The sequence below is a fragment of the Phaseolus vulgaris genome, chromosome 2, assembly GCF_000499845.2.
Source record: "Phaseolus vulgaris cultivar G19833 chromosome 2, P. vulgaris v2.0, whole genome shotgun sequence".
Classification (NCBI taxonomy): domain Eukaryota; kingdom Viridiplantae; phylum Streptophyta; class Magnoliopsida; order Fabales; family Fabaceae; genus Phaseolus; species Phaseolus vulgaris.
This window is the reverse complement of record NC_023758.2, coordinates 30,566,980-30,581,987: the sequence shown is the minus strand read 5'-3', so window position 1 is coordinate 30,581,987 and position 15,008 is coordinate 30,566,980. Positions and strand designations below refer to the sequence as shown.

Here is a 15,008-nt window from a genome sequence, read left to right as displayed (position 1 = left end):
TCTGATGAGCCACAAATAAGATAAGATAGGATGGACAGATCCACCTTATGACGAGTGAGTTATCAATTTCAACCCGTATAATCTTAATGGATCAGTCTAGTCTGTCCTGCTTTTAACGAGTCAATGATGGAATGAATCAAAACGGTTCGGACTAACCCTATTTTTGGCACCGTTAATCACCAGGTTCTCCTAATCTTTGGATCCTTTTGTGTCTTCTTTTGCAAAATTATACTTCTACAACCTCTAATTCCATGTTGAATTCAACATTCTATAAGGTGAATGCTTAAACTAAGAAGAGAGAAGTTGATCTAACAAGTTCACTGTTCATCATTGGTTAGTGACTGTGTGGCTATATTATCTTATAGACCATCCCAGAAAGAGTACACCTCAACATTGACCCATGTTCCCCAAAAGAAAACAAATAAGAGGGCCAACTGACATCAACAGTTCAATGTCATTTATGGAATCCACGTCATGCACCCCATTTCATCTTGCAATCAAATTCGAATCTGCACCTGTGTGTTTATGTCTTGTGAAACAGTGGATACACATTAAGACAATTGTTAAAGGACACTTTAAGCACCTGTAATATATTCAACAAGCGTCATTCTCACTTCTAACGTTTTTTTTTTTATGAATGAACCAACACATACAACCAAGGAGAACAAACCCAAATTGCTCTATTGAGTTGTGCCGCACTCAATCAAAAACACAGGACACATGAACATATCTCACACCACAACACTATAAAAAGTGTATGCCCTATATGTTGTTTCAGACATCCACTCTTACACTTACTGGAACCCACCTTCCAAACTTCAAAAACTTTAAAGACATACATTAATATCTAAACACACTTCAAATAAAACGAAAGTACACAATAAGAAGCTTTTATCTTTTGAATCAACACATAAACAAAACATATATAAAACATATATATATATATATATATATACATACAAATATAAGAAGGTTTTAATAGTTTATAGGAGGACACTGGACACACCTCTTAAATTATGTGTCCGTATCGAACACACGTATCAGTTAAGTATCCAATTCAAAAAATATTTATTGAATTTTTGACAATTCTAATAAGGTTCTAACACAATTTAAAAAAAAATACATTAATTTTTTTAAAAATCAAAATTATTGTATAAATTTTTATTATGATTACAAAAATAAGGAACAAATCATTTTGAACCAGTTATGAAAGATATCTTCCTATTACAGAAAAAATTGAAACCTACTTGTATATATAAATCTTTATTGTCAATTTATATAATTTATAATTATATAATATATAGATTTGTGTCTCCGTGTCTTACATTTTAGAGATTATACGTATTTTCGTGTCCACGCCCAAGTTACATGGGCAGAACATTGTTTAGCATACAAGGAACTCTTAGCAGTGAAGTTGATACATCATTTTTCTGCACATGTGATTTAATTATTATTGAGACATTTATTTTCTTATTTACAGTCAATTTACTAATTCACAACACATAACATGTTTACTTATTAGAAAAGTAAACAAAATTTATTTTTACAATCAAATGAAATAAATATGATATTGTTATTTCATGTAGAGTTGTGATTGGGTAGAGACCCAAATAAGACAATAAGAGGAATGTGTGGAGTTCAAAAACACCCAATTGCTACCGTAATCTCATTGGCACCAATCTTGTATTGGTAGACCGCATGACATATTACTCAGACATTCGATCTAAGTCGACCGACACCATAACCACAAAGATAATTACGTCTATGTAGAATTAGTGAGGTTAATTAACGATCAAGAGTTAGGTACTCTTAAACATGATTCAACTCTTTAATCTAGCTTAATAAAAAAGGCTCATGATAATCATATAAATAAACACAAATTTCCAAAAATTAGGTACGTCATTACCCAGTGTTTAGGGTAGCGAGTGCCAAATACTGAATTATGACTTGAGCGTCAGAGTGTCTTTTGCAGGTACCATCTGAGCCTAAACTTTGCGGAGACCGAGAGGTAGAGTGAAGAAGGAAGAAGGAGAAGTTCATTCAGAGAGGAAGGGAGAAAGTGCAGACCGACCGATCGAGGAGTAACTCAAATCGTTCTCTTAGTTCCAATTCATTTGAGAACAAATCTTAAAAGGAAAAAAAATTGTAATTTAGAAACATTAACGAAAGTTGTAGCATGAATTATATGATGATGGAGAAAATCTTCACTCTTGGAAAACCCATCTCTAATTCTGTAATTCATGTTAATCCTTGCATTTCTTATAATTTAAAAGATATTTATGTAGTTAATTAAGATGTCATGCAGACTCCAATTTTCCTGCATGGAGCTTTCATTAACGCAGATTTCTATGGTTTTTCTTTAGTAGATTATTTACATTTTACAATTATTCAGAAAAGGTGTGTGATAGATACACCTATACGACAAACCAGTGAAGATATGAGATCATTAGTGGACAAGTATGTAGCTGGAAAAAAACAGGAAACATTAATAGAACTTGTCAAATTCAGGGAAATGAACGAATCCCACGTGAATCGTACACATAGATATAATATATTCAATTAAAATTTATCTGAATCCAGTCCATTAAACCTAAAATATCGTACACGGGAGAATCTAAAACGGTCGAGCATTAAGGAGTAGGAGAAGAAATTCATGGCTCACACAAACTCATTTCTCCCCGTCAAAGTTTTGATTTTGAAATCAGATCAAAAGTTTATATGGTATAAAGGAAAGAAATAGAATAGATGGTAAATATAAAATATTCTTCAGGTTCAAAGATTTTTCAGAATTATGGTGGTGTATAATGGGTTTATTTAATCTCTCTCTTCTTGAACCACTCACAAAAATTCATCCTTTTTACAAAATAAAAAAAAAGGACGAAAAGACAGACAAATATCTAACAAATAAAATAGTAAATACCGGTGAATCTATTGTGTTTTAGAATTACTTTTTTTAATTCTCTGCAATCAAACTTCCTTAGTTTTATTTTTAATCATGTGCTGTATTTTCACTTACCAAACAAAAACTTAAGGTAGACCTCACTATGTCACTTCTTTTATTTGAATAGTTATCTTTCCTCTTTCATAACCAGCAAGTCTAAAATAATTCAGAATCGTTGATTGAATAGAGTGTAAACAAACTACTCATTGTAATGTGCAAAAAATATTATATTATTGGTTATTGTGCTTTCCATCATAACAAAAGGTTCGAAGAAAAATGAGAAAATAAGGAGGACTATAACATTGAATCGATCATATGACAAGTCCACAACAATATACTTGACTTACACACAGACAAAACTTAGCTAGTTAAAAACGACCACTCCAAAAGTTGGAATTCCATTTCATTAATACACAGAATGTTTGGAAATCCAATGAGAATGAAAAAATTACATCTAGAATGTGGATAGTTTTTTTAATATCGCACATTCAAGACGTGCAAAATCACATCCAAGATGTAGATCCAAACATGCCAATAGTGTAATGAGATGGAAGCATCACCACAGAAAACAGTTACTGCGGGCAACATAATGAAAAAAAAATAGAAATGGTGATGTAAGCCGTGTTAGCTTGTTCTGCGGTGAGCCTTTAAAAAATTGGACTTTAAACCCTCCCATAGATGAGGCTACTTAGAAAATTAAACCTCAGTCGATTGTGCGTGTGCATCATCAACATGTGCCAGTATAAGATAATGGTAATAACTGCCTCGTTTAGCCAGCAAATAAACCCAGACTAAACCTACTATATTATTTCAACAGCAGATCATCATCTTTTCGTAGCTCCTTGAGCTTCTTCTTAGCATAGACGGTGAAAAAGATTATTGTACCAACAGTTACGCAGAAGCCAGCAACATTGACGATAATTTCCGTTGCAGATAGAGTGTGATGTTGATGTGTAGCATTAGCCAATGTTTTTATCAAAATTCCCCTGCAGTGGAAGACAATGAATTCATGATATTCCGCATCATTAGATCTTAATTCCTACCTTTGTAAACAGTATATACAAATCAACATTTGAAATGGCTAACAACAAAGAATACATGTCAAAATGCAACGATGAAAGTATTAGTTAAGGGCAATCATCACTGGTATTAGCTGATAAAAAGATTTTAATGGAGATAGAAGAAGCCGAGCAAAGAAATAACAGTTCAAGTGCAATTGAGTTTTGAAAAATGACCCAGGGGAGAGGAGGACTAAGAGGAAATACTCCATAACATTCACTAATAACACATCACTGCTCAAAGAAAATCATAAAATAGCAAGGACAGAGAAACATTTACACAATTAAAAATGTACTTGTTTCAAAGATAACAGTGTAACATTTATGAATGGAAACGGATCAACAGGTATTGATCTATTAAATGAACAAACTCTGAAGACATCAAACAATCGTTGAGTCTGGTCTGAATTACAAATAAGAAGTTTTATATGATTAAAGACTTCACGCACTGAAAACACCAAAGGTGAGAAAAATCTCGGGACATACGAAATTAAAAAAGAAAAATAGAAAGACTATGTCAATTTTAGCAACAGATATTTTTGGGGCATACAAAAACAGTTTAGGTTTCAACTTATAACCTCACGAAAACTTCCAAAATCCCTCCCCACTACTAGGCCAATATTTATTAATAAGATTAATTAATCCATCCAATCATTTCCAGATATATTTATATTATTTGACTAATCATGAGCAATAACATTACAATTTACAGCAAAGGATATATATATATATAGTAAAGCAGGCTGGAGAATCTCAATCATATCACGTGTTAAAATCATAACACCAAATTGAAGCAATTATCAACGAATGATATGTGTCATGGTCTAAGAAGTTATCTTTTTCTGAAATAATCCTCCTTACTGTGGTGAAATATACTCATATTGGGGGAGGCAAAGTAAGCTGAACCAACTACAGAACTACCGAAGTAGAGTATGGACACTCAAAATTGAGCAAAAACTCGTCATCTTCTATATTTTCTGATGCACATGGCAACTTCTACATCTACTCACAATTATTAGATATTCAAAAAGTAAACAGTACGAAAATGGCCAGGCGTAACAAAAGGAAAGTAGTAAAATAAAGAGTGCAGTAAAGAGAGAAGAAGGAAGACCCTACGTATAGATTGAAACAAATATTTCTGGCATCATTCCTACCAAGGATCCGACCAAGTAAGGCCAATACTTAACACAGGTTGCCACAGCACAATAGTTGTACAGTATGTATGGGAATGGAGAAACCCTGATTAAAGCAACTGCTCGAAATTGATGAAACCAAGTTCCCCCACCAGCAGATCTTAGCAGAGAAGCTTTCTTTGGATACTTTTCTAACCACTCCTGCAAAGAATGATGAAATGTCGAGTCCTAATTATTAGCACATGTGAGGCAAACGCATGAATATAGATACCAAGTTAAACTAAAGTCACAACACATGTACCTCAATTTTATGATGGAAGATTGAACCGATCATGAAAGGAAGTGATACTCCGATTGCTGCTGCAGAGATAATTAGCAAGAATCCAAAGAAATAACCAAATGTCATCCCAGCCACCCACATAGAAGGCGAGGATGGCAAAACTAGGGTAGGGAATAACGCTATAGTAGCAAACACAACAACAGCTAACTCCAGAGAACTGAATCTGTTCGTCCCCCAATTTATCATCGGAATAATCGCCTGAAAATAAAAGTAACGCATCATGAGATTGAGATAGGAGTTTCAACATTCAATAATCCAATTTACAAGTGCAAAATATGTTTGTGATGATATTCTCTTTCAAAATAAGTTTCATTTCTATAACTTATATTACCAACACGATCTTCCCGCCGATTGAAATCTTATCTGTAAAACTTAAACTTATCGTTAGAACAAACTTTTACTATGTAGATTAGCAAGAGGGGATTCCAATTCTGATTAAAGATCATTGCAAGAAAACTTAAGGAAGTGCATGTACAATTTACAAATGATGTGAACATTGAGAACACATTGCATTGAAAGAACAAAAAAAAAGAGCATATGCAAATGCAAACGCATTGCATAAGGCATTTGGAAGGAAGAATAAGAAGAAACCTTTTCTATGAACAATGGGCCAACCCATTTGATGGCAACGAGAGCTAAGAGACCCAGACATAGGAAACAGAGCCCCGATTTGACCCAATACCAGAGACGCGAACCTTTCCGGTCGGTGGTGGTTGGGGCCTCCGATTGGGGGTCCCACCTCAATTTGATGTATTCTCCTCCGTCGTGATTACGCATCACGTCCTTCGTGTGATCACCGTCGACGTGAATGCCATCCTCATTGAAATATGTCATTGGAATTTGAAAGGCTCGGATGGATTCGACGGTGTCAACGGTGGCTTCAACGCCACCGGAGATGAAAACGCAGTCTCAGCGATTTGTTGGGCCCAGTAACGGTTTGGATTCAGCACAACACAAACTGCAACCGCTAACACCCGCAAAATTAAGGGAAGAAGATTACAATAATGGTAATAATTTTATAATAATATATAATCAAATCAATGCCTCTGAACGTTTTGACCATTTGGAACTCGGCATTTTTACAGTGCAATTTCTCCCTCAAATTACACAAATTGGAAGACTTTTTCTAAAAAAGAAAAAACTTTCTTTCACATTCTAAATAATAAAATCAATCACTCTACAATTGCACTAAAATAAAATCTTATATTATAATAATTTATTTAAGTGACAAATGGATGAATGAAATTAGTATGAAGTTATCATTGTTATTCTAAAATTACATTAATGTTTGTAAACACCACTTTATATTAAAGAAGTTCATGATTTTTTTCGGTCTCATTCTAAGATAAGAAAATAAGTTTTTTTATTTATTTTTTGTTAAAATCGTGCTACCAACATTTTTTATTTTTATTAAATCATGCCTGATTGCACGTCTTACTTTTTTTTTATTTATTTCACGTTTCAATTTTATTTTTCTTTTGAATCATGCATGTTTATAACTAAAACAAAATTGTGTTTTTAATTTTTATAAATTTGGATAATAAAATTATTTATTTATTTATTTATTAATTAAATTCATTTCGGATAATTTAAACAATAATGTAGTCAGATATATTTAAATAATTTTCTTAAAAATAGTTAAATATAATGTTATAATTTTATTTATGTATTTTGAATTAATTTAATTCATTAATGAAATTATTTATGTAATTAAATGCAGTTTTAAAAAAATTGAAATAATTACACAGCTAAAATATATGTTTTTATTGACATAAAAATAAATAAAAATAAAAATAAATGTTCACTAATAACAACAACAACCATATTTATCTTTGAGAATCACTGTCGGTGGCCTTCTAAAATGTTGCATGATTTTTTTTCAAACTTTGTTTAAGTCTTGTTATCAAGCACATTTTTTTAATTTTTTTTTGTATATTTTAGATATGTCTGGTTGCCCATTTTTCAATTTTTTGGAATCGAGATTGTTAGCATGCTTTTTTTAATTTTTGTTGTTGTTTTTAATTATGTTTGGTTTTATGTTTTACAAATCTTAAACAAAACATACAATTGAAAGTTATATAATTGCATTTACTCAATCTTTCTCATCTTAATTCATGTAACCACACTACCATATATCAATCTTATATAATATATTCAATTTCGTTAAGTATATTCAATTTCGTTAAGGATAGACCACGAAGACTTTAATGTCCCATTGAGTTTCATTCAATTAAGTCACAGCATGTTTCTTTTCAGTTAATGTCCTCAGTTAATGTCCTGATTTTATGCATCCAAAATTCTATTTTGTTATTAAGAGTATAAAATGCACAAAAGAAGCACATTAGAAACGAATATAGAAAAAAACCATAATTGGTAGGTTCTTCATCCATTGGAAAAGAGGAATGATAGAAAACAATATAATTAAAATAGTAATTTTATCTTGGGAAGAGTGAAAGATAGCTATTTACAAAAATTAATAATTGATATTTTCTTTCATTAAATTCATAAGTTGTAATTCATGAAGTAGTAAGAAACTTAAAAGGAAATTCCAAAATACATGTATACATTAAAATTAAAACCTTGCAAGATGTCTCAAGAGTAGCATGAGCCTATCCTATAAAAAATCTTTCATCAAATTGGATTGCTTTTTGGACCTTATGCTTATGTATGACCCATTTTATTAAGATGTCTATGATTATAGTATAATACGTTTTCTAGATGAGACATCTAGATTCTAATATTAGAGTATACATGTATTTTGGAAATTAAACATAACGCAAATAGAAATACTCTAATATTAGAATCTAGATGTCTCATCTAGAAAACGTATTATACTATAATCATAGACATCTTAATAAAATGGGTCATACATAAGCATAAGGTCCAAAAAGCAATCCAATTTGATGAAAGATTTTTTATAGGATAGGCTCATGCTACTCTTGAGAAGTCTGCCATTATTATTATGTATTTTTCAGTTTAAAATATTTTGTTTCTTTAAGAATTGTAAGACTCATGACCTACTTTTACCCTTAAAAGGGACTAAGCAGTATGAATGAAGACAAAAAAAAAGTTTTTTATGTTAACCCTAATTTAGTATAGCAATAGCAAAAGCCTAACAAATTGGTGCTATCATGCCTCTCAAACCAGCCTCCAAAGACATAGAAAAGATCATCAACAACATTCAAGCACAACTCGTGTTGATTTAAGGCCACCTAGAGGACAACTCTAACACATAATCCACCCTAGAAATAAAGAATAATCATCGTCATTCTACCTTCACATCCTCATGGATCAGGTAACAACCATTTCTCATTCTGAGAATAAACTCCTACCCGTGAGCCACCATAACAACCCCCAATCCACTCCTTTCCACAACCACCATCAACAACCTACCACCCCTACCATAAAACCACCAACACTTAACCTCCTTTTTTTTATGGTACCAATCCACTAGATTGACTTTTTTAGGCAGACCAATATTTCTCTTTCTATCAAATACCCCCGGACTAGCGCCTACCCATAGTGGGATTTGATATGCAAGGAGAAGCTCTATCTTGGTTTAAATGGTTGCACAATAACAACCTACTCACTGATTGGAATGCCTTCATAAGAGCCTTGGAACTCCGTTTTGGGCCATCAACATATATCAATCATCATGTAAAGTTGTTCAAACTCCAGCAAACTACTTCAGTCACAGAATACCAAGGCAGTTTGAACGATTATGCAATTGTAATGTAAGTCTCACTCCTGAGACTATACTTAATTGCTTCATTTCTGGGTTGAATACTAAAATTCATAGAGAGCTAACCATATTGAACTCATATTCTATAACCTAGGCCATTGGTCTAGCTAAGCTTATTGAAGACAAACTCGGAGATTCCAAACCCAAACAGAACCGTTTTCCCATATAGTCCTATCATTAACTTGCCACTACAACCTCTTCCACAAACCCACCCAGACCCACTACCCTTCCACCAACATCAACTAATATCCCTATCAAACGTCTTTACTCTTCTCAAATGCAAGAAAGAAGAGCCTTAGGGTTATGCTACTACTGTGATGAAAAATTCATTCCCGATCACAAATGCACTACTTCTTGTTTCTTATTATTGTTGGATGACCCAATACCTAACATTGACCCCACAGAGGATACATCCCCATCTAATGAGTCCACCAACACGATCCACTTTCACCTTTCACCTCAAGCTCTCACAGGTACCATTTCCCCCAAAACCCTTAAATTCACAGGTTTAATTCACAACCTCCTTGTAACCGTCCTTATTGAATCGGGTAGCTCTCACAACATTCTTTAACCTCGCATTTCCCACCATTTAAACCTAGCCATCTCACCCAGCCCACCCCTTTCAATAATGGTGGGAAATAGCGTTTTCATTAAGTGTCAAGGTATTTACTCAGTAGTGGACATCTATCTCCAACATTCCACGTTCACTATTCCCTTTAACCTTCTTCTCATTGAATGTGCAGATGTTGTTTTGGGCATTGAATGGCTAAGCACACTAGGATCCATCCAAGCAAATTTTTCAATACCCAGTATAGCCTTTACACAACAACCAACATGTCACTTTACAAGCCTCCACTCCAACCACCCCATCAACCACCACTTATCACCAATTTTGTCACTGCCTATCTAATAATTCTATTGCTTCCTTACACCTTTTATTGGTGGAACCACAAACCAACTCCCTTATACCCATAAAAACAAAATGTAATAACCCCACTTGCTCTCACCCATCCAATCACTTCTTTAAGAATATTAAGGCATTTTTCAAAGACCACGTGGGTTACTTCCCCAAAGACCCCATGACCACCATATTCCTCTGTTACTTAATACCTCACCTATCAAAGTGAAACCATATCGATACCCTCATCACCATAAGGAAGTTATTACCTCACTCATTTATGAGATGCTGCATAAGGGTATTATTCAACCCAGTACTCGCCCCTTCTTTTCCCTAGTGCTCTTAATAAAAAAAGGGATGGAACATTGCGTTTTTGTATGGACTATAGAGCCCTAAATGCAACCACCATTCGTGACCACTTCCCCATTTCCTCCATTGATGAATTACTAGATGAGTTAGGTTCAGCTACTGTTTTTACTAAAATAGATTTACACTCTGGGTACCAACAAATACTTCTAGTTCCAGAAAACACTCACAAAACAGCTTTTCGCATTATTGATGGCCACTATGAATTCTTAGTCATGCCATTTGGTTTAACTAACGCTCTTTTTACTTTTCAGACAACAATGAATGATCTACTTAGACCACACCTATGCCGATTTGTCCTAGTTTTCTTTTATGATATTTTGATTTATAGCCCAAACTTGCAGGATCATATTGTTCATCTAAAAACGATATTGGCAGCACTACAAAATAAAAAATTCTTTGTCAAGCTAACCAAATGCAGTTTCGCAAGCGCGAAAGTCAATTACTTAGGTTATATAGTTTCTGCTCAAGAAGTCCACCTAGACCCGAATAAGGCCAGGGTCATCCATAAATGGCCTCAGCCACGATCACTCACAGAATTACAGGGTTTCCTCGGCCTTACCGAATTCTACAAAAAATTCATCAAGCAATACGCCACTTTTGCCGCCCCTCTCACCGACTTATTACAACACCATAAATTTACATGATCTCAGACTGCGCAACAAACATTTAAAAATTTAAAATTACACATAGCAAAAATGCCTACCCTACACCTGTCGGACTTCAAACTTACTTTTGTGGTAGAAACAGACGCCTCCGTTGTGGTCGTGGGAGTTGTCCTTAGCCAATCCGGGTGTTCGCTGGCCTTCTTCAGCAAAAAAATGAGTCCCAAACTTCAGGCTTCCTCCGTTTATGTTCGGGAGATGTACGTCGTTACAAAATCAATAAAAAAAATGGCGTCAGTATCTCTTAGGTCAGCATTTCAAGACAGAGTGAGGATCACTCAACAATCTTGCTCGCTTTATCCTCACCCATTTCTCAGCTGGTTCGCGACCTCCAATAATATCTTGCAACCACAAAAGGTCAGGAAGTGATCCAAGCATGCACAGGTAGTCAACATCAGCCGAACCTTTTCTCCACTAACCAGGGATCATTATTCGTCCGCCACCAGATTTTTGTGCTAGCAGCGAATGATTTCCACCACCGAATCATGATCGAATTCCATGCTTCCCCTTCTGACGGCCATTCCAACGTCAAACCCACTTTTAAGCGCATAACTGCTTCATTTTATTGGCCGAAATGGACCCGAGACGTCCACCATTTTATCCAACAATGCTTCACATGTCAACAAAACAAATACATGCCAACCAAAACTCAGGGGTTACTCCAACCATTACCAAATCCAAAACAAGTATGGGAAGATATATCAATGGACTTTATAACTAACCTTTCAAGTTCGGTCGAACACTCAATCATTTGGGTCATTTGCGACAGACTCACAAAATATGCCCACTTCATAGCCTTTCCTACGCACGTCACGGCCTAACAGCTAGCCAAGCGTTTTTCAGTGAAAATATGTTACCTTCATAGACTACCCAAATCCATTGTATCAAACCCCTTGTTCGTGAGTACCTTTTGGTAACATTTGTTCAAGACACATGGAACAACGTTAAAATTCAGTTCGTTTTACCATCCTCAAACTGATGGTCAAACGGAGGTGTTAAACCACGGATTGGAAGCTTACCTGTGATGTTTCGTGGGAAACCAACCTAAGAAGTGGTATCAATATCTGCACTTGGTAGAACTGTGACACAATACCACATACCATTGGGCAACCGGAACCTCCCCGTTCCATGCGCTTTACGGTCGGCACTCACCTACTATCATCAATTTCGTTAACATCCCAAAGGTGGGGGCCACCATTCAGGAGACGCTGATGGAGCACACCGTCATCCTCCATGACCTCCGAAAACATTTTTGCCGCACCCGCCAGCGCATGTGCGACCAAGCTAATCGTCACCGCACCGACCATACCTTTGACCCCGACGACTGGGTGTGGGTACGCCTCCATCCCTACCGGCAACACTCGTTGGCTCGACGCCCAAATCAAAAGTTGGGATCGCGTTTCGTAGGGCCATACAGAGTCCTCCGTCACGTCAAAGCCATGGCCTACGAACTCCAGTTACTAGAGTCCGCTCACGTCCACCCGATCTTCCATGTTTCACTTCTAAGACCATTCAAAGGGTCATCTAGGGAGCACCATATTTCCTCTACATAATCCACTAATTTTCCCCTTCCAACAACACTTAACTCAACTCAAAACCCCATTCAGAACTCTTTGAACTCATCGCACATGGAGACCAATGAGTGCACACCAGGTGTTCCACTCACAACTGGCACAGACTTACCTAGCATCGAGCCTCACGCGCATGCGCTCCACCAGTAACGCCTTTCCACGCATCATAATTACCTGAACACACCTCCTGCAGGGGCCAAGGGCAGCGTGCCACGCGTCCCACTCATAAGGGTTGTGGCTTCCCCGTGCCTCAAGCCCAACGCCAACGTTCAAGATGTCCCAACCACTACAAACCCTAATTCCACAATGACGCCCCTTCCCAAAACCCTAACACACCCATGACCCATCCTACTGACCTCAATAACCCAACATCTAATACTAAGCCCAACACACCCTTCACAGCCCAAATTATGGCTACACCCCCGCCCCACCACCAAAGCATAACATCCTAAAACACTAAAACTGCTTCAGAGCCCATAACGCCCAAGACCAGTACTATCAAGCCCACAAAGCTTCCCACGACCCCTATTTCCGTTGCACCCTCGCGCCATTCCCAATACACCCCATCGCATAACCAAACCAATGCTCACGTGGACCAACTCCAACCTATTTACCCACCAATGACCCAACTGAACCCAAGCCTCCACTTTGAGGACAAAGTGCCTTCTAGGGTGGATAGTAATGTTATAATGGGTTCGTACACAAGCACAAGGCCCAAAAAGCAACCCAATTGGATGAAAGATTTTTTAATAGGATAGAGTCATGTTACTCCTTGGGAAGTCTGCCATTATTATTATGTATTTTTCAGTTTAAAGTGTTTTGTTTCTTTAAGAATTGTAAGGCTCATGGCCCACTTTTACCTTTAAAAGGGACCAAGTAGTATGAATGAAGGCATAGAAGTTTTTATGGTAACCCTAGGTTAGTATAGCAGTAGCAAAAGCCTAACACATTGCATCCCTATTTTCAATTCCATCAACTTCATAATCCCAATAGAGGCTCAAACAAATTAACAATGGAGGAATTCAAACCAAGAATAGCAACAACTCACACAAACAGATGAAGAACAGAGAATGAAAAAGTGGAGAGTGAGCTTTGTAAGGTGATTATGGTTTCAAATTAACAGTGAGAGTGTAGGACAAACATTTCTTCTTGGTGAAGCGAATGAACTTGAGGTTTTGCGAAGATATCTAACAGCTAAGAACAATAATCAAATAGTTAGAATGTGTTTATTTCAATAAACTATAAGTCCACAACTGTGTAATGAAATATTCAAATGTCACAATATAATTAAAGAAAAAATGAGTAATTCTTATTCTATACAACCACATGCATGATGGTTTCCAGTGTGCAAATTCTCAATTATTTGTTAGGAAACTTAACAATTCAAAAATAGAGAAGGGAAAAAAGGGGTAGAAAAATAACCAAAAAGAAGAATGAGATTCACATTTTGCCTGCCTTCTCTCTTGCTCTCCACGCCTCATATTCACGTAATCCCTTTTCCATTTGGGCTCCAATCGTTTCCTCATGGATCTCCTCAATCCATCCATGTTTGAAAAGTTTGTTATGCCCTCTTGGTCCACGTATCCCTGTTCACATGCATTTCCCTCTTTGAAATATTATGGCGTTGTATCACTCTGTTTCATCTCTTCCTCATTACGGTAAGTCTTTCGAATCTCCCAATGAACTGTGCAAACAACATAGTGCTCTGACACTAAACATTTGTAACAAGTTGGAAAACCATCTTGGTGAAAACCTCGTCATGAAGTGGATCGACAAGAAATTAAACAACGAGGTTTGCTTTAGGTTTTTCATGATTTTGTACTATGTTATTTTGTGAAGGCAGTGAAAATTTTACTTGCCCCAAGGTGGATGCCAGTTGTTTTAGGTAAAGAGTTGTGTGATGAAGCATCTCTTTCCATATCAATGGAAGTAAAAAAAATCACTTTTTTTAATTCCAATATTGTTGTTTTTATAGATAATTCAAGCCTTGAATAAAATCTAGAATCACCATTAAATTTCATGTAAGTGCAAAAATGGATGTCTATATTTTGGAAGTTAGTTGTGGGTCTTCATTAGGATCTCGACAATAGGTTATTATGCTGCCAATATAACCCGTATTTAGGGGGTTTCCCGAACTGATCTCCCAAGGGCTAATCATTAGGTCTCCCAGGAACCGATTCACACTAATAATCGAATCTCCTAGGAACCGATTCACACTAATAATTGGGTCTCCCAAGGACCGTTTTACTTAATTCATCAATCGTTCGTTAAGAATGAATACATAGCGTTCGTGG

General features: G+C 36.0%; 1 protein-coding gene across 1 annotated transcript; it reads right to left on the bottom strand.

Moving 5' to 3' along the window:
- Window positions 1-3,218: 3,218 nt before the first annotated feature.
- On the bottom strand, window positions 3,219-6,600 carry LOC137811363 (uncharacterized). Its single transcript, XM_068613062.1, has 4 exons — window positions 6,064-6,600; window positions 5,434-5,670; window positions 5,116-5,333; window positions 3,219-3,927 (listed from the first exon to the last, which is right to left on the bottom strand). Exons 1-4 carry the CDS (start codon window positions 6,304-6,306, stop codon window positions 3,747-3,749), a joined length of 879 nt encoding a protein of 292 aa, XP_068469163.1. The 5' UTR covers window positions 6,307-6,600; the 3' UTR covers window positions 3,219-3,746.
- Window positions 6,601-15,008: the final 8,408 nt, after the last annotated feature.